Genomic DNA, 18,836 nt, shown 5'->3' on the forward strand with positions numbered 1-18,836 from the left:
TTCCAACACCTGAAAAATACATCCAAAATTTAACAGATGATGATACGTTAAAATATGAAGGCAATCACTGCCTTTGATGGCAGACATCTAATCACGGGTACCTGAGATACAATCCGGTACCGGATTAACTCAGTCAGACTCGATGTTTCTCCGGTGGGTGCTGCAGAGCCGTGAGCGTGACCATGTGTGGCGTGGGTGTGGACATGCACGTGACCGGCATGCTCCTCGCCTCTTTCCTGGTCTGCAACTGCAATTACATGCTTGATTTTACTGAAGTGGCGTCTCTGGTAGAAGCTGGTTGCGAATGTGTCCACCATCAAGGTGCCGATGGAGGAGGCCATGGCAATGAACCCCGCAAATGGGAAATCGCCCCAAGGGTTCTGTCCGATGCAGGGGGAGGTCAAGTCCTGGAAGGCATCAGGCAGTATGTGGATGAACCCAGTGCCTAAAATGACACCCGCAGCAAAAGCCTTGATCATGAAAAAGATGTCATTTTCAGGCCTCAGAGACGGAATCTTCTTGCCCACCAAAGGAAGGCTCACACCCGCAGCGCCGGCCACGAGCACCGAAGCAATCGAGCCAACCTTGTATTTGATTGCCTCCTCTGCGTTGTGGTCGGCGGCGGAATGACAGGTACAAGACTCCCGCCCACGCCCGGCGTGGACTACATGAGCAGGGAGGATGAAGGTGAGGAAAAGGAAAACAGAGAAAAGGTTTAACATTGTTGGGAAAAGCTGTGTGTAATAAAAGTGGTGTGAGAAATTTGGAGAAGAGGAATTAATAATAGTGGAAGGAATTGAGGGAGATAGTGGATGGTGAGGAGACGGGAGCTTTTGGGTAGTGGGGTATGAGGGATGGATGGAAAAGAAAACAAGAATAATACTGAGAGTTGAGTTTCAGAGGCATCCGACTAATGTGCTGTTTTATTTTTTCTTATTAGCATTTTGCCAAGGCCAATTCGCCCCACCCAACTTGCTGCGGTTCACAGCAAAAGTTGGTCATTCCCTAATAATGAAAATAATAGAATTACCACTACACTACTACAAGGAAGGCGGAAATAAATCAAATGTGCTACTGCCTTAGAATCCTCAAAAAGCATTATTAATTTAATTACAATAGGTGAAGTGTTAGATCACTTTTATTTTAGTGTTGAGAAAAAGGGTAAGAGAGTATGTCGACATGCAGGAGCATAAACCAAGACCAAAATTGCTTATGTTGCACACCTGGAGTTCTGATTCTGATTGCTTAACCCAACTAAAATCCATAAAATGTCGATATTATGTCATTACTTTTCACTTTCCCATTATAAAATCCCACCTTTTTCTTTTTCTTTTTTTTGTTCTCCACTCGATCTAACCACTTTTAATTAAATTTAATTACTATTTATTAAACAATTGATTATTGATTCTATGCAATTGAGTATTGATCCTATGTTTTTTTTGGTGGTTGTAGGTGCATTTCAAATTTCTTACGTAGTTCTTTTAAAGCGGTGAGAAGAAGCCTGAACAAAAAAAAAAAAGGACGCGTTTTAAAGTCTTGAGAAGGACTGACGCGTTTTAAAGTCTTAAGAAGAAGCCTGAAAAAAAAAAAAAAATTTTAAGAGGACATTATCTACTTGCTGAATTGAAACTGTACCGTTACACTACAGTAAATATAAAATATTTGACTGCTATCTATTTTAGATGAAAGTTAGGCCGATCAGAAATTGTGGATTCCATTGGTTTTTGTTGCGTTGTGTTGATCTGTCTATAGTTTTTCTGGAGAAAAACAAAAAGAAAGGAAGATGAAGCTTTGATATTCCCATAAATATCTCTTTTGTTCTGTCCATGTGTTGAACTCGGATTCTTCGACAACCTAGCAAGCAACTTTTGTTGGGCGATATTGTGCACAACTATTATTATTCTTAAATCACTCTTCACAACCCTTGGTTTTACTCCGTTCTTGATTTCATTTCACGCCCTCGATTCTTCATCAACAAGCAGATTTTTGCTTGCTAGCTTTAATTTCTTTTTCTATACTCTCGATGGTGAATTCGATTCTTCAAGCCATCACAATGGATGGCGCACTGATCAATCGGACTTGATGTATGCACTAGTTTCGACCTCATAAATTTATGCCTCATTTCAATCGATTGTTGAAGAAGACATCATCCCGTCAACCACATAAAAAATTGGTCTTATTCTTTAAATCAATTTAAACAACTTTGGAGAAAATTTAAATCCCCAACTTTCTCTTACCGAAAACTTAGGGTACAGGGTTTAGTATAGCGTGGACATGCTCACATTGACATTCAAATGGTTTATTTTGTTATTCACAAGTCCAAGGTGGGTACAAATTCACTTTATTTGTAAATGGTCCAAGGTCGACAAAAACGTGTATGGAATGAAGGCTTGTAGGCTAACATCCGGCAAGGGAGCATATGTACATAACATAACTTTGTCCAATTTGCATATGTACATAACATAACTTTGTCCAATTTGCATATGTACATCCGAATGAAATTAAACGTTGGCAAGGGAGCATCCTGTGATTTAGAATTGGTAGCCCTCGTCAATACTCGGCCTGGGTCCTGTTTCACATTCTAAGCAGCTTCTATGTTAATCAGAGTGCGGGTCTTGGAATTCATGTGTTTCACAGATTGAAGAAATATTTCAGGTTGGGTACAATTTTTGACACTGCCCGCGGCCGAAAAAAAAGCAAGATTAAATCAAAGGCCAAGCATGTGCCTCCATAGAATACCTGATTTCTTCCTATTTCCTCCGGCTGGATCTCATCATTCGTCACCAACAGATCGACCATTTACTACAAATTACAGGTCATACCTTAACGGCAATTCAACAAAAATACGTGAATGAAACTGAACAAGTTGTTGCGCCACATTATCAAATGAACAAACATATTTCTCAAATCTTAGAATTAAAAGGATGTATATCCGAAAAAGCAAGTAAAGGGATATCGAAATGGCAATAATTTCAAAAAGAACAATATTGGATATGCAAATGTAGGAGCACCTAAATGCACAGCCTTACGAACATAAAAGGCAGGTGCCAGAATCTCGGCCCCAAATCCTTATTGGCAACGTACAGCGCTGATGACGACACGGGAGAGAGCGTATCAGAGACTCTAATTTATTGCCTTTTGCGATTGTTCATTCGATGACTCACGAGAAGATAGGCTCAGATATTGAATACCAAAACAAACCAAGTAAAACCTAAAAACTAAAAAATTGAACCATCCTTGTCAAGAAGAAAGGCTCAGAAAAATTCATGGTGACATCAACAAGCTCGCCCCAAAAAGAAGACAGAGCTTTCATAGTTTGATGGTATATGAATTCATCATCACAGCCACTATTAGACTTAACAAATCCAACACCCCGATGACATCATACAAATGAATCGGATATATCAGGAAATCTATAAATAAATAAAAAAAGAATACAAAATTAAAAAATATATATTAAAAAAAAAAATTGACTGCACATATCAAATTATTCAAACAATCAAGCATGGCCGAGCTATTTACCATCCGACGAAGATATATTGCGAGTGCATACACGATTAAGACTAAGATCCGCGGATCAGCCGCAACAAAATTAGGCATAATACCTGCAAAATAACCCATAGAGGAGATTTTGGAGTGAGAAGAGCGATGCGGAACGAGTTTTGGGCATCCTGCAAGGCGTTTAAATAGCGTTCGGCAAAGACACCTAGATCTAAAACCCTAATCCTGCAAGTATAGCAAAATTGCTGCCATGACCCTCCAATCTTCGAAAAATAACCTATAGAAATTGCAAGTGAGCCCCTTAATTAGGTCCTGAGAGTTATTCATGGTAGCAACAACAATATTTCAACATTCCGATAAACATGACATTAAAATTTTATTTTTTAAAATTAATTTTCATCTCGATTTATATTCTTATTGAATTCATTTATATGCTTCGTAATAAATACACTTTGAGACATTTGTAGATGGAATCATCTATACATCAAATAGATTAGGTTTTTCTTTTTTTTACATGTTTGACAATATCTTCAACGGATCCAATGTCATATTCTCCTTGATAATGTTGAAGGTCACGTTTATGGACAGCGTCAACCGAGTCAATCCTATAGTCCTTGAGTTTCCAATGCTACGTGGTCATGGTCTCGTTCTTCATCTTGAATAAGGGTTTATAAAGATATTTCCGGTACAAATAATCTTTAATCTTCATTTTCTATAAACTAAAATTGGATTTATCAAATTTTTCGATTCCCATCTTTAAGTTTCTCATCTCCACATATCATGGTGAATATTTCTTAACTTTGATACTAGACGTTAGAATTGCACAACAACTCACACATTCGATCTAAGTGAACATAAATGATAGTAGAGAGAAAATACTAGAGAAATATTGACGCTTATATATATATAAATATATGTTTCAATTCAACCTAATTTGTTATTATTTATTTTCATCCAAGAATAATATGCATAAAAATAATATTTTTGATAAAAGTATTAATTTTTTTATTTTATTTTTAATATTTTGAAAGGTATTATTGATATGAAATTTAAGCATAATTTTCTTAAACATTGCTATTTTTTTAAACATTTTTTGAGGTAAAGTCATTTGGAAGCTTTTGAAAATTCGAAGTTAATATTAAAATATTATTAAAATGAAATCTTAACTTTTCTGTCCCAAATGTAATAGTAAAATTATTTTTGAACATTTTCGAAACCTTTTAGAATTTAAGAAATTATTAAAACAAAAATTACTATATTTTCTATAATTTAATAAAAAATAATACAAAAACAGAATTGAACTCCCTGCACTGCCTTCTTTCAGAGAGAGAAATAGAGCTTCCAGAAAACAACCCTAGAATTCTCTCTCGACGTTCTCCGGAGTCGGAGAATCCATTCTCGGCCAGTCTACCCTCAGATTACCATTTCTCTGCGCTAGGCTTGTATCCACGACCTCCAAAATGGTTAGTGTTTCCGCTCTTCGGTTCTTGTTAATTCAATTATTGCATTCCTTCTCACTTTTTTTTTTCTCTGTGCAAGATTATTGTTGTTTAAGCTGCTTCCAATTTCTATTCCAGAGGCCAGGATTAATGTTGACTACATTTTTTTCCCTATCATATTTGATAACCGAAACACTCTGCTCTTTATCTTTGTGTAAAAGTCACTTCATCACGGAATTCTGAAGTCTTCGGATGCATGAGTTTTAGATTGAGGTTTTATCTTCTGGTTGCTGATTTCACTGGTTGAGATTGCGGTTTGATGCATGGAGTAATGATATTTTATGCTAAATTTAAGCGACTGCTGCATGCTTAACTCTCTCTTTTTTTTCTTTTTTATTGACATGCTCATACGTCTGCGTGGACTTTTATGCGTACAACAATGCACCCAGGACATGAAAACATCTTTCTATAATATAATTTTTCTTGTATTTGTTCTCGACAGCATAAATTAAGCAGAGGACACCGAGACAAACTCCAACAGTTTATGGCCATAACTGGTACAAGGTACGTTAATGAACTCCTCTTAAATTTCCTTAATTACTTTGTGGCATTGAAATCTCGTTTGGATGCGGTTGCTTCCCTTCTTCTGAGGAAGACTAACCTTATGTGTGGAAAGAGAAAAACTAAGAAATCAGGCGACTATCGACTGACATGCACTTATTAGGCAAGATAGAAACTGTAGAAGTAGACGTGAATTATTGTAAAAATTAGATTCGTCATCTGCAGAAGAATTAAAATTCACTTCGAATGACATTGGATTTTTTAATTTCATGGGATTTGAATTCTCTGATATTTTTTACCACCAAACAATTAGGGGTTAGTTGATATCTCCTCAGTTCAATTGCTGTTAACACTTAGCATTAGTAGCGGGAGGGATCAGCTGCCTTAGTTAATAAAGATAAAGATATACAAAGTCTTGGAAACCAGAACGAAAGTTTGTTTAATAAGTTAAGACACCTGTCTTTCTAAGTAGCCCTAGGGTCGGTGAAGCCTCCCCTAGTATTAGTGGAGGTGGGTCTTGAACATAATGTAAGGAGTTGGGTTTCTGATACCCGGTCATAAGAAAAAAATATATAATATTTTAACCCATTAAGATATTATCAAGTATACATGACATAGATTCTTCAAACCTAAACCTATATGTTGTCATTTTTCCTTTTGTTTTGTAAATCGTCTCCTTGTATATCTCCTACAAAAGGGCTATGTTTTGTTAATCCAAATAGTCTTCTTTTGCGTTTGAAAGCTGATCTGTGATGTAGTTTTCTTTCATATGAGGTACAGAAGCATGAGTAATGAAATTGGGTTCGTCTCATATTTTCATTGATTTTGATATTTTATTAATCATGCAGTGAAAAGGTTGCTCACCAGGCCCTGAAGGCTAGTGAGTGGCATCTTGAAGGAGCTATTGATGTGTTTTACAGTCAACCCCTAATTAAAGCATTCACCGACTCTAGACATTTGGAAGAGCTTTATAGCAGATATAAAGGCAAGATTTATATTCGTTTATCATTACTAGATTTCTTTTCTTTCTGTAAACTTGTAAAGGGTAGTGAAACCATGCTGACAGAGATTATGATTTTCTATGAACATGAAAGTAACAGTTTATTAATTAACATGGTTGGCAGATCCATATGTTGACATGATATTGGCTGATGGTATCTCACTGCTCTGCAATGACCTTCAGGTAGGTGATTTATGTGTCCAACTATGTTTTATGTGCTTGATGAATTGAGGGCTATAAATATTACTACTTGATTATTCAGTTCTAGTTATTTCTACCTATTGAACTGACGTGACACACCTTTTTTTGCAGGTGGATCCTCAAGATATAGTTATGGTATGCTTTTCAAAAGAATTGTTGCTAAGCAAGGCATTCGTGTGTAAATTTAACTAAAACTTAATGCTGTCTCTCATTTTAAAGAAATTTAGATTCTAGACATGCATGCATTTCTTCTAGTGGGGGCTAATTGTAGACCGTTCTCCTCAGAAGTTTACAATTAAACACGCATGTTTAATCTTAACCTTCTTTTAGCCTCAATTTTACCTCCCGGTTTTCCATTTATCATAACCGATAAGTTTGCAGTGGACAGAGACATTGACATAAATAACTTCAAGGTCCCTTTAAGTGCTTCCTTCATCCTTGTTAAAAGAAGCTGATTGTTTAAATTTCCCATTAATCATGTAACACTGTATATTTGGTTGGACAATTATAGGATTATCTAATTGAAATATGTGGATGCGGTTGATTATTTTTCACCTCTGAATTTAAAGAATTTCAGTTTAATTACTGATTTTGTGCAAGTTTTCTGACTATTAGCTTTTTTTATTAAAAAAAAAAATACAAAAATTAATGTCTTTTGCAATTATCTGCAGTTGGTTGTTTCTTGGCATATGAAGGCGAACACAATGTGTGAATTTTCCAAACAGGAATTTATAGGTGGATTACAAGCACTAGGGTAATTAATTTTTTTGCAGTTACATTCCTTAGGACAAGAATAGCGTGCGTGGGATCAAGAGTATGCTTGTCATAGTATCATTGTTCAATTTATGATCGCAGGATAGATTCTCTGGAGAGGTTCAGAGAAAGGATACCATATATGCGCTCTGAGTTGAAAGACGAACGTTTGTATTCTTTTGTAGCTTATATCATGTTGCAATTTGTATAATCCCTTATGATTGGAAACGAATTTCTATGTGATTTTCTCTTGCTGTATTATGCTAATTTCATGTCTGTCCAGATAAGTTTCGTGATATTTACAACTTCGCATTTGGTTGGGCAAAAGAAAAGGTACTCGTGCTTCTTGAGCATTCCCTGAAGGATATATTCAAAATTGTTTTTCTTTCTTCAGTGGCATGTGCGTTAGATACCAGCACGATGGCTGCCTAATGCATGGACTTCTAAAGTGGATATATGTGTTTTAGGGGCAGAAATCCTTAGCATTGGACACTGCAATTGGAATGTGGCAGTTACTATTTGCTGAAAAGCAGTGGCCTCTGGTTGACCACTGGTGTCAGTTCTTGCAGGTAATGTTACTAATCTGTCTATTTGAAAAAGGCGAACTTTAATGTCTAGGGGCAATGCTCCCTGTTGTTCCGATAACCTCTGTGGTGAAGATTTCTTTTTGTAAGACTCTGGAATTTGACTCCAGAAACTTGGAGGATCACCTTTTTTTTATGGATGCAAGAAAAGATAACACCGTTATTTTCTTGTTTGCTAGTGATTTTCTTGAACATTTTAATAGAATGTGCAACCGGGACTTTTCCTGCACAAAATTAAGCCAATAGTATTCTTGTTTACTTTCTGCTGAGGAATGTTGGAAAGTTGCATATAATGCCGCAGAGATGGAAGGTCTAAGCCTTTTCCACTCAACCAAGAAAAAGCCTTCAGAACTTGAATTGTCTGTTAGAAATTCCAAGTCAGAGTTGCTTGTTCTGACTTCTAATGATTCATTCTTATTAGTTTATTGGATTGGTTCATATTGTAATCTTTCTGATTCAGGCTCGGCATAATAAAGCTATTTCTAGGGACACGTGGTCTCAGCTTCTGGAGTTTGCAAGGGTAAGAATGGATTTTTAAACTAACGGTTTAAATGTCTCAAAATTATTTAGTTAAAGAATAATAATTTAGTTTATGCACTTCCAAAAATTATATTTTATTCCTAGAAGTTTTAAAACAGTCCTTTTGATTTACATACTAATAAAATTTGCCACTCCATTTGTTGCGCTTCCACCCAAGAAAGTTTGCAGGGAGTGTTGGGGGAAATGGTGGGAAGCACCAGTGCCATTTTGTTGGTGCTGATGTCTTGCATGCTTCTTGTTGATACCATGCATTTATCGTGCTAATTTCTTTGTTACGTATCTTGATATGCAGACTGTGGATCCTACACTATCAAATTACGATGCCGAAGGTGCATGGCCATACCTCATCGATGAATTTGTTGAATACCTGAACGAGAATGGCATAATCCATGGTGGTCAACCGAATGATTCGAGTCAAGTAAGATGATATGCTACTGCAGTTGGTTTGGGATTTATTTCGTATTTATGTTGGTGTGATTTGAATACCCTCTGGTTCAATTCATTGGGGAAATAAGATATGAGGGGGAAGAAGGCGAGCGACTGACATCTGAGTGAAGACATTTTATTTGTTGTTGGATTTGGTATATCATCTATATATTACTGAGTGGGAAAGTGGATTTTTAGAGTAATAACAATTTCAACGCTCTCTCTCTTCCCTCTCGTGTTTTGTATCTACGCATGCACGGTATACCTTGCTGCATGGTAAGTTAACTTTACGTTTTCTTTACATGGTATAACTTTTATTTCTGGTTTGGTTCTCCTCGACCTTCTTACCTAATAATGGGATCTCAGCTTTGATACTATTGCACACTCGTCCAACGTTCCAAACAGGGCCACTGGCCACTTCTCAGTCTCTTACCGAAGTATTGGAGTTCGAACATGTATGGGTATGTCTTAATTAGTTGGGATAGATTTTGTTAGATTCTATGAAAAATTTGGTTAGATATTGCAAATATGTCCTTCCGTCTCCATCACCATCCTTCTGTAACAAGCACACAATTTCTGTTAAATCTATTTTTCCTATCCTGTACTAACAAACTACCTAGAGGATTGGATTACCAGAGGCACTAAGGTGATGAACAACAAAACTGTGACTGAGTTTTATCCATACTTCTCCTGCCATCTCTTTCTTCTTAATTTTCTGCACTTCAACTCTGTCGCCCATATCCCATTTTATATGCTCTCGCGTACCTCTCTTCCTTTCAATGCACAATAAATTATTTCCCTGCCTTCCGCTTCTTCCGCTTCTTATAGATTTTGGTTCATAGACTTGTTCTGTCTTTTTATTCTTTATTTTTATAAAAAAAAAAAAAAAAAGGAATCGAATGGATTTTAATTGTTTAACCTGCCGGTGTAAGGGTATACATTGATATTTTTCCCAACAATTTAGACGGGGCACCAACAATTTGACAAAAATTTAGATCAAAGATGACCGGGTTCTATTAACTTTTTTTTTTTTTTGGGAGCACTGCACAAAAGAAGAAGACGATAGATATGTGTGATAGACTTGTATCAGACCAGTTGTGTGCTCTCGAAAAAAAGTATTTGTGTTTTGATGTTTTGCCGCACTTAATGTTTTGATGAGAGATGTGCATTCGGTGCTTATATGATGTTGTAACTTAGCTCATACCTTGCCTTTCTTTCGATAGTCATTCCAATTGAGATCATAGGATACCGAGATTTCTCGCCCATAATGATCCCAAATTGTTGGGATTGGAGAACGGGCCGCATTTACTTCAAAATCAATTTGTTGGAACAGTTTTATACTTCCTTTGCCTAATCAATGTCACAATGAATAGTTGAATGGAAGAAGAAAGCAGTGAGATAAAAATTATAAAATGGAAGAAAGGAAGCAGGAGCCTTTGAATTTCAGTGAACTAACAGTTCCTTATTACATTCAGAGAGTAACTTTGGTGAATAAACTCATTAAACCATGGACTTAACAACAGCATTGCCGGGTACAAGTGCATTTATCACCCGAACAAAATCCGTCATCCCACCCCTCAGACGAAATGCAGACTCTAGCACATTCTGCTGCCAAAGTGCACTGTCCTATAAACGCCTCGCTGTCTTTATAGCAAGTCAGCCCCTCGGTTTGTACTACCATCCATCCTGCAACGGTAACAAAAACATTCTTTTTAACACTATTTGTCGATCTAAATCAACAGAGAGAAGTAAGAGGGATAACGTACCAGAAGTAAGGGCTAGAAAGATGAACACAACTGTGAGCTTTTTTAAGTTTCCTCCCGCCATACTTTTCCTTCTCTTGTTGCTTGCTACAATTGAATGTTTGGATATCAGTTCCTCATTTTATACGAGTGAAATGTCTCATCTTTGTAACGTTTTTTTCATTGATGGGATATTTCTTAAATGCTGATTTAATGCATATTTAATACAGAGGAATATTTCTTAAACACAAATTTAATGCATATTTAACACAGATTTAACACAATTCTACAGAGAGGAATATGTCTGTTAAGATTAATCTTCTAAGGGTTATTTTTTAAATACAGATTTAATATTGATTGAAACGTTATTTCTTAAATGCAGATTTAATATTGATTGAGGAGTTATTACTTAAATACAGATTTGATTTAATATTGATTGAGGCATTATTACTTAAATTTATTTCTTAAATATAGATTTAATATTGATTGAGACGTTATTTCTTAAATACAGATTTAATGATTGATGAGTTATTACTTAAATACAGATTTAATATTGATTGAAGAGTTATTACTTAAATACAGATTTGATTTAATATTGATTGACGCGTTATTTCTTAAATACAGATTTAATATTGATTGACACGTTATTACTTAAATACAGATTTAATATTGATTGAGGCGTTATTTCTTAAATACAGATTTAGTATTGATTGAGGCGTTATTTCTTAAATACAGATTTAATATTGATTGAGGCGTTATTTTTTAAATACAGATTTAATATTGATTGAGGCGTTATTTCTTAAATACAGATTTAATATTGATTGAGGCGTTATTTCTTAAATACAGATTTAATATTGATTGAGGTGATATTTCTTAAGGTTATACCTCTCTTACTTTTCCATTTTTTGTCGTAGGTTATACCTCTCTTCATATGCTAGAAAAATTTAAGATGATAAACACACAAAAAAAAAAAAAAGAAAAAAAAAAAAACATACACACCATGTTCCACGTCCCAGTCTTCAAAATATATTCCACTTTCTGATAACATATTGCGTTTTATTGCAACCATCTAAACTATTTTTTTCGTCATTATTTTCAAACTCTAATGCAATATTCTGGAGAATAGAACAAAAAAAAAATAAAAATAAAAAAACTTTAACATCGCAGAAGTTTAAATGTCTTCACGCGTTGGCAGCCACCAATGCCATGTGCTCAATGAGGTCCAGCACTCGATTGCTGTTCGGGCGAGTATTATAACAGTCATATATCAAAGCAAAACGAGAGCGTAGGCATATTTCAAGCAATCATTTCTAGTAACTGCAAGAGAGAGAGAGAGTACCTGTATCCCCACTCGTTGTCATACCAGGAGATAAGCTTCATGAAGGAGTGGCTGAGACCTATTCCGGCCTTTGCATCGAATATGCTGGACCTGGAAGTAAGTTCAGATCCAATTAACCATTCATGATCCATAGCCTGCTAAATGAGAACTGGGATAGGAAGCCTTTCACGGTGCAGTCTCATGTTAAGTACCTTAACTTCTGGTGCGAGTGAGTAGAAATATAATATAATACCTTGAATCACCAACAAAATCATTGGAGACAACGTCCTCATCCGTGTAACCAATGATACCCTTGAGTGGGCCTTCTGAGGCATACCTTTAGTTGGTACTCAGGTAGCAGCATATTAATGAAAACAATTAACTTACGTGTGGATCAACTCAAAATAATCTGGGTAAGAATAGAATGATAGTTCATTTACTTGATTGCAGCTTTTACATCTTCATAAGAAGCACTCCTCTCTAGTCTACAAGTCAAGTCCACAACGGATACATTAGGAGTTGGAACACGAAATGCCATTCCTGTAAGTTTTCCGTTGAGCTCAGGAAGAACCTTTCCCACGGCCTGCAGTTCAAAAATCATATTGAAAAGATTAACTCCTTTACAACGTAGTCGTCACAAGTCTCTTATATTGACATCTAACCTTCGCAGCACCAGTAGAGCTCGGAATGATATTTTGGGAAGCTCCTCGACCCCCACGCCAATCCTTCATTGAGGGACCATCAACAGTCTTTTGAGTAGCTGGAGAAAGAAAAGGAAATTATCGTCCATGATTATTTCTTTCATTTTTCCTTTTTACATTTTTTTTTTTGGGGTGTTGCTGGTAGAGGAGAGAGACCTGTGGTTGCATGCACGGTTGTCATCAAACCTTCTGCGATACCAAAAACCTCATGAACCACCTGCATGTCGTATTTCCATAGAGCTCAATTTCTTTGGATATTAATTTTATTTCTTTAAATGCCTAAGCACCTGGGATTTACACACCTTCGCAATAGGAGCAAGACAATTCGTGGTACAGCTTGCATTTGAAACAATATCCATGTTTGGCTTATATGTCTTCTCATTAACTCCAACAACGAACATAGGTGCATCAGCTGATGGAGCTGATATGACAACTTTCCTGGCTCCACCCTATAAAGAGGTGTCAAGAAACTGGGGGCCTTCAGTCTTCAATTTAGATGACTGAGAACTAAGTTGAATTAACATGTGTATATACCTTCAAGTGCGCTGATGCCTTATTTGTCGTTGTGAAAACCCCAGAGGATTCAACAACAAACTCGACCCCTAATTGACCCCAAGGAATTTCTGCCGGATCCCTATAGAAATAACCATAGATTCATTCCAGGTGATTAGAAGCCAAGCAACAATTCTCTAGATGTTACTTCTGTCTTAAATGTTGCTCTGGTTTTCTTAGTACCTTTTACTTGAAACTTTTATTTGTTTCCCATTGATTTCCAAAGTTGAATCATCCACAACGTTAATTGTACCATTAAAATTACCATGTGTAGAATCAAATTTGAACATGTATGCCTGCATAAAATGAAGAGTATATTAAAAGCATTTCATCACATCTAAAAGCTTGGTCGTTAAGCAATTCTGGAAAGTTGGAAACTGAAAGAATTACCACTCAACTACTCTCCCACGGCTATAATCATAGTGTAATTTTTCAAGTAAAAGGATTAAAAAGCACAATTAAAAGAACAACAATTGACGGCAAAAAAGGGCTTATTTAAAAAGGAGGCTGGATTGCCACTACCATGTACTTTGCATCAACAAAAGGGTCATTAACTGCAACTACATCAATATCATCCCTCAAGGTTGCAATTCGTAACACCAATCTTCCAATGCGTCCAAAACCTGCATAAGTAAAACAGGATTCACGTTTTTATGTGCGAGGACATTACTTTATAAAGTAAATACCAATGTCAAGGTCTACACGATATGAGAGGCCATGTTGAATGTTTGATTTTGGAGAAATAATGACAACAAAATCAACCACGATTTATCTTCTTGTTTCTCAAACGCTGATGTAGAATCTTCTTTTTTTTTTCTTTTCAAAAATTATATCAAGTTCAAAGTGCACCATGGCATGGGGCTTCAAGTGCTCCAATCTATATATATAATATAAACAGAAATTTGGATACAAACAAAACACCAGTTTCCATCTACAGAAACAAAGTGTGGGGTAGCATGAAAAACGAAAATGATCAATGACTTCCAACACGCCAATAAGCATGTGAAATCAGGGACTATAAAAACTGAACTCCCAGAGTAAGCAGCTGTAATTATTAAATTTAAGCCTCTTTACAATGGAAAGGAACCAAAAACTGAAGTTCCACATGCAGATCGTCTTTTATTAAACCAATTCTTCAGTTTCTTAACTTCTACAAATCGACAAACAAAATTAGTCCAATTCAGTATTTTGGAGTGAAACCGTAACTGTCTAACAAACACTCACAGCTGAAACATGCTGCAGAAACAGAAATACACAGCTAGAAAAGAGAAGAAAGAAGATAAGTAAAAATGTAAATAATCGACCAACTCATACCATTGATTCCGATCTTCGTCTTTCCACCGCTGCTCGATTCTAGAGAAACCAACAAATTGAAATGATTAGCATCGAGAATTTATTTTCTATTTATTATTGATAATTTTTTTAAAGAAAAAGGAAAAAAAAAAAAAAAGAAAAAAAAGAAAAAAAAAAAGACAGTGAACGTGATAAGAGAAATGAAATATGAAATTTTAAAACTCAACTACGAACTGCGGGAGGTATTTCAATAGCTGTAGCTTTAATAGGTTGAATATTGTGGGGTGTACGAAGCTGAAAGGAAGATGATCCGCTTGAAACATGAGCAACGAAAATGCTGGATTGAAACTTGGAGGAACTCAAATTAACGCACGAAGCCTACACAAACAAATTCGACGGTGAGTAAGAAAACAACTTCGCCATCAGCTAATCAAGATAAGCTGTGGGCTTGTGGAGTGTGGAAGGCAGCGAAGAAAGTTGTAAACAGATTGGGCCTCAAATTTATTCATTGTTTAAAGTCATTTCCAGTGGATTATAAAGTTATTAAGAAAGAGAAGCTTGTTGACTAAATTCCATTTGGGAACACAGCATATTAGTGAAACAAATGAAGGATGGGTAGAAGCATTGAGAAGACGAGCACCGTAGGGTGATCGGCAGAAGAGAGAGGAAGCGACGCTTGAAGAAAAGAAGCAGCGGGTGCAGATCTGAAGAGCGACGGTACGGCCATTGAAGCAAGACTTGTAGGAGGCAATGGGGAGCAAATGGGCGAGAAAAGGGGTTGGTGACACACAAACGCAGAATAAAGAAGAAAATAAAAAGCAAAGCAAGAAGAAGAAGATTCTGAAACAGAGAAAAAATGAAGAAACGATAGTGGCCAATTCAGCGGTGCGGAGATTCTTATGGAAGCTTTCAAAATGCCCTCCACTTTTTGTGTATATATCCAACTCCCAGTGTGGGTCCCACAAACTGAACGGTCCTGGTTTGTTGGGTAGCCAGGAACTTCAGGATGGGCAACATGTGGGCCGTTTTTTTGAGCCTTGCTTCCACCATATTTTCCTGTCTCATGCTTCAATTTTTGTGTACTTTCATGACTATTACGGTAATGGTTATTTACCTCAGAGGAGCTGCTGTTCCATCATGTAAAGCAGGCAACAGTGGCGGGAAGTCCACATGGGCAACAGTGGCGCTCAAAGGAGCTGCTGTTCCATCATGTAAAGCAGGCATTTACCACACCATCTGTTTTCATCCGCCACCGATCCCTCACCAACAAGGAAAGGGTGGCAGCGAGATATTCATTCATTCACACCACAAAACTGGACGCCAGTTTGCTTTGGAAGCTTTTGTTTTGTACAGTTCAGGATGAAATTTAAGCAACAACATTCGTGAACAAAGGCGATTCATTACTGGTAAAACAGCCTGAATGCATCTCAGACATCAGCATCGTTTAACATTTTAAATGGATGAAAAACAAATAATGGTCTAAGACCGTGGACCATATATATATATGTTCAGAGGAGAACTTGACAGTTTATTCGAAATCTATCATATAACTACAACCTCTTCTCAAAGAAAAAAAGAAATCCTCATTAGGTTGAACGACCTTCACAATGCAACACAAGGAAAACGCGCCAAGAAAATGGAGGTCCCTCAAGCATCGTCGAGGGCAAGAACACCCGGAAGCGGTTTTCCTTCAAGAAGCTCTAAGCTGGCACCACCACCAGTGGAGATGTGGCTCATCTTATCTGCAAGCCCAACTTTCTCAACAGCCGCAACAGAGTCACCTCCTCCAATTATGGTGGTCACTCCCTTCCCACTCAGCTCTGCCAACTTCCTCGCAATAGCCTGCATAACACCATAAACCAACCCACCCAACACTCTTAAGTACACAGGCAATATATACATACAACTCGCAGCATAAAATTTTTTAAAACTGGTCACTCCTCCTATTGCGTACCTCTGTTCCAGCTGCAAACTTGTCAAACTCAAACACTCCCATAGGTCCATTCCAAATAACGGTTTGGGTAGAATCCAAAGCTTCACTGAAACTCTTGATAGAATCAGGTCCAATATCCAACCCCATCCATCCATCCGGGATAGCTGATGCTGCCACAACCTGAAAAAGTAGGGACAAACAATTTATCAACTATGCTCATGAATGTTGTTGAGCTCGAATTTACCCATATTCAATTCACAAAACATTAATTACCAACCTTGCTGTTTGCATCAGCAGCAAATTTATCAGCTATCACTACATCAGTTGGAAGCAAGAGAGAAACTCCTTTAGCTTTTGCCTTCTCAATGAGTGAGGTAGCGAGGTCAAGCTTGTCTTCCTCCACAAGGGATGAACCCACCGAGTGACCTTGTGCCTTGTAGAAGGTGAAGATCATTCCTCCACCCAGGAAAAGAAGATTAACCTTCTCCAACAAGGATTCAATCACTCCAATCTTTGATGACACCTTTGAACCACCAACAATGGCGGCAAATGGCCTCTTGGGATTAGACACAGCCCCAACCAGGTAGTCAAGTTCCTGAATCAAGAGAACCATCAGATGTATCAGGCAGCGTCTAGAAACCACCAACCAAATGTACATTATTAATCTTATCATGTGATTGACTGATAGTGTCTATTTTTACTCTCAACAAGAAAGGTTACAGAGCGTGCGTGCAGCAACAAACCTTCTGCATAAGGAACCCAGCAACAGAAGGTTTCAAATACTTAGCCACACCCTCCGTGGAAGCGTGAGCCCTGTGAGCAGTTCCGAAGGCATCATTAACATAAAGATCCGCGAGTGAAGCCAACTTCTTGGCAAACTCAGGGTCATTCTTCTCTTCCTCCTTGTAAAACCTCACGTTTTCAAGCAGCAATACACCTCCCTCAGACAATTCAGCGACCAACTTCTCAACTTCCTCGCCAATACAATCATTAGCCATTATCACCTATTATGCAAGGGCATTCGAAATTTCAGTAGTCAGCAACGGTATCATTAAATACAAACACGAAAATATAGATGCCATACCTGAAGTCCAAGTAGCTCGGAAAGCCTGGGAATAAGAGGCTTCAAACTGTATTTGGGTGTAACACCCTTTGGTCGTCCCTAAAAGACCACAATAATCGATAACAAATAAGCAAAGGGATTTATACAAAATGAAAAATTCGGCGAATTAGAAAAGAACTCGAAAATTCATGCAGAATATTACAGAAGAAGTAGGGCTTGTCGGTAAAGAACATCACTGTAGTGGATCACTCACGATAGAATAATACATACCGCCACTCTAAATTTAATGCAAGGAAAAGAAGACGCAGATTATGGAAACCTTCTACTAGAGGGAACTAACATTGCCCCTTACACGACAGGTCGATGAGACTTCCAATATTTGATACTAAGAACATTAGATCCACAAAATTGAATCGCGCATACAAGGAATGGGAATAGAAAATTGTACATTTATCCGAAATCGCAACATTCATGTTCAAGTTCATCCAAATTCATCAAGCAAGATGTGAGAAAATGGGAAAGGGGTGATGAAAATTCCTGAAGACCAAATCGAAACTTGTAATTCTCAGACATGTTATCAAATGCAACGATTGAAGGAACTCAGAAACTAAAACTCGGGAAAGACATGGGCGATGGATAGATCTGGTGAGAACGATAAAGATGGAAAGGAGATGATGTAAAAGGGGATAAGAATCGCACCAAGTGGGTGGAAAGGATAACTCTGGCGCCATGGCCAAGCAAATACTGAATGGTAGGAACAGCGGCACGGATTCTGGTGTCATCGGTGATGTTGAAGTTGTCATCCAAAGGAACGTTGAGATCAACCCTTACAAACACTCTCTTTCCCTTCAAATCAGCCTCCTTCAGAGTACCGACGCTCCTTTTGGTTGCCATAGCAATCGGCTGAGCAAAAGGACACAGAAAACAACGGATTAAAACAGAACCCAAAAGAGGAAAAGTAAGGGAGAGGGAAAAGAGGGATGGGATTGGTAAAACTTACGAGAAGAAAAGATGAGAAATTAGAAAAGCTGCGTTTAGACAGTGAGGGGAGCAAAGACGAAAGAAATGGGAAGGGGAGGAGGAATTTATAGAGGGAAAAGCGTACACGTGGTGAGGAGCGGAGATCAGCGAAAGCGATTACGGCGGTCTCGTCTTTCTTTGGTCCTAGTAAAATCCCAGGGTTTGAAAAGCTTGTTCTTTTTTTTCCATTTATCTTCCATAAACACGAT

The 18,836-nt window shown here is 37.4% G+C and overlaps 5 protein-coding genes, 1 long non-coding RNA gene and 1 other non-coding gene across 13 annotated transcripts in view; 1 reads left to right on the forward strand and 6 right to left on the reverse strand.

Moving 5' to 3' along the window:
• LOC111792642 (zinc transporter 1) overlaps positions 1 to 981 on the reverse strand; it is a 1,710-nt gene extending 729 nt beyond the window's left edge. Inside the window, exons 1-2 of the mRNA XM_023674182.2 lie at positions 102 to 981; positions 1 to 9 (exon numbers count right to left, since the gene is read on the reverse strand). The exon at positions 1 to 9 is cut by the window's left edge and continues 141 nt beyond it. Of these exons, the coding sequence (XP_023529950.1) occupies positions 1 to 9; positions 102 to 722 (630 nt within the window). The 5' untranslated portion in view covers positions 723 to 981. The remainder of the gene's footprint in view (positions 10 to 101) is intronic.
• Positions 982 to 2,211: 1,230 nt separating this feature from the next.
• Positions 2,212 to 3,850, reverse strand: LOC111792641 (uncharacterized). 3 transcript variants are annotated; one of them, XR_015420598.1, is made up of 2 exons: positions 3,606 to 3,850; positions 2,212 to 3,088 (listed from the first exon to the last, which is right to left on the reverse strand). It is a non-coding gene; the product is annotated as an uncharacterized LOC111792641 (long non-coding RNA). The 3 variants fall into 3 exon arrangements; XR_002814842.2 differs by having other exon boundaries at positions 2,212 to 2,802; positions 3,523 to 3,850; XR_015420597.1 differs by having other exon boundaries at positions 3,523 to 3,850.
• Positions 3,251 to 3,347, reverse strand: LOC111794137 (small nucleolar RNA snoR116). The gene has a single exon (XR_002815030.1). It is a non-coding gene; the product is annotated as a small nucleolar RNA snoR116 (small nucleolar RNA).
• Positions 3,851 to 4,794: 944 nt separating the features above from the next.
• Positions 4,795 to 9,234, forward strand: LOC111792639 (uncharacterized). Of its 2 annotated transcripts, XM_023674178.2 has the most exons (11): positions 4,797 to 4,964; positions 5,443 to 5,504; positions 6,350 to 6,486; positions 6,626 to 6,684; positions 6,814 to 6,837; positions 7,374 to 7,456; positions 7,558 to 7,622; positions 7,739 to 7,788; positions 7,923 to 8,024; positions 8,500 to 8,559; positions 8,872 to 9,234. In XM_023674178.2, exons 1-11 carry the CDS (start codon positions 4,962 to 4,964, stop codon positions 9,004 to 9,006), a joined length of 780 nt encoding a protein of 259 aa, XP_023529946.1. In that variant the 5' UTR covers positions 4,797 to 4,961; the 3' UTR covers positions 9,007 to 9,234. The 2 variants fall into 2 exon arrangements, with proteins under 2 accessions (XP_023529948.1, XP_023529946.1); XM_023674180.2 differs by lacking the exon at positions 6,814 to 6,837 and having other exon boundaries at positions 4,795 to 4,964.
• Positions 9,235 to 10,418: 1,184 nt separating this feature from the next.
• On the reverse strand, positions 10,419 to 10,967 carry LOC111792638 (defensin-like protein). The gene is made up of 2 exons (XM_087122872.1): positions 10,772 to 10,967; positions 10,419 to 10,691 (listed from the first exon to the last, which is right to left on the reverse strand). The coding sequence occupies exons 1-2, from the start codon at positions 10,830 to 10,832 to the stop codon at positions 10,519 to 10,521; spliced, it is 234 nt and encodes a 77-aa protein (XP_086978998.1). The 5' UTR covers positions 10,833 to 10,967; the 3' UTR covers positions 10,419 to 10,518.
• A 783-nt stretch (positions 10,968 to 11,750) lies between these two features.
• LOC111792637 (glyceraldehyde-3-phosphate dehydrogenase GAPCP2, chloroplastic) lies at positions 11,751 to 15,525 on the reverse strand. Of its 3 annotated transcripts, none has more exons than XM_023674175.2 (13): positions 15,252 to 15,525; positions 14,839 to 14,989; positions 14,633 to 14,671; positions 13,841 to 13,941; positions 13,502 to 13,614; positions 13,301 to 13,400; positions 13,069 to 13,215; positions 12,923 to 12,983; positions 12,728 to 12,825; positions 12,506 to 12,648; positions 12,319 to 12,402; positions 12,087 to 12,176; positions 11,751 to 11,983 (listed from the first exon to the last, which is right to left on the reverse strand). In XM_023674175.2, the coding sequence occupies exons 1-13, from the start codon at positions 15,336 to 15,338 to the stop codon at positions 11,929 to 11,931; spliced, it is 1,269 nt and encodes a 422-aa protein (XP_023529943.1). In that variant the 5' UTR covers positions 15,339 to 15,525; the 3' UTR covers positions 11,751 to 11,928. The 3 variants fall into 3 exon arrangements, 1 of the variants encoding a protein (XP_023529943.1); XR_015420764.1 differs by having other exon boundaries at positions 11,935 to 11,983; positions 12,278 to 12,402; XR_015420765.1 differs by lacking the exon at positions 11,751 to 11,983 and having other exon boundaries at positions 12,160 to 12,176; positions 12,278 to 12,648.
• Positions 15,526 to 15,994: 469 nt separating this feature from the next.
• Positions 15,995 to 18,836, reverse strand: LOC111792135 (phosphoglycerate kinase, cytosolic). 2 transcript variants are annotated; one of them, XM_087123243.1, is made up of 7 exons: positions 18,713 to 18,836; positions 18,307 to 18,510; positions 17,629 to 17,706; positions 17,288 to 17,548; positions 16,822 to 17,139; positions 16,566 to 16,724; positions 15,995 to 16,453 (listed from the first exon to the last, which is right to left on the reverse strand). In XM_087123243.1, exons 2-7 carry the CDS (start codon positions 18,499 to 18,501, stop codon positions 16,259 to 16,261), a joined length of 1,206 nt encoding a protein of 401 aa, XP_086979369.1. In that variant the 5' UTR covers positions 18,502 to 18,510; positions 18,713 to 18,836; the 3' UTR covers positions 15,995 to 16,258. The 2 variants fall into 2 exon arrangements, with proteins under 2 accessions (XP_086979369.1, XP_086979368.1); XM_087123242.1 differs by having other exon boundaries at positions 18,608 to 18,752.

This window comes from Cucurbita pepo, chromosome 4, assembly GCF_057944985.1.
Source record: "Cucurbita pepo subsp. pepo isolate OVF chromosome 4, ASM5794498v1, whole genome shotgun sequence".
Classification (NCBI taxonomy): domain Eukaryota; kingdom Viridiplantae; phylum Streptophyta; class Magnoliopsida; order Cucurbitales; family Cucurbitaceae; genus Cucurbita; species Cucurbita pepo.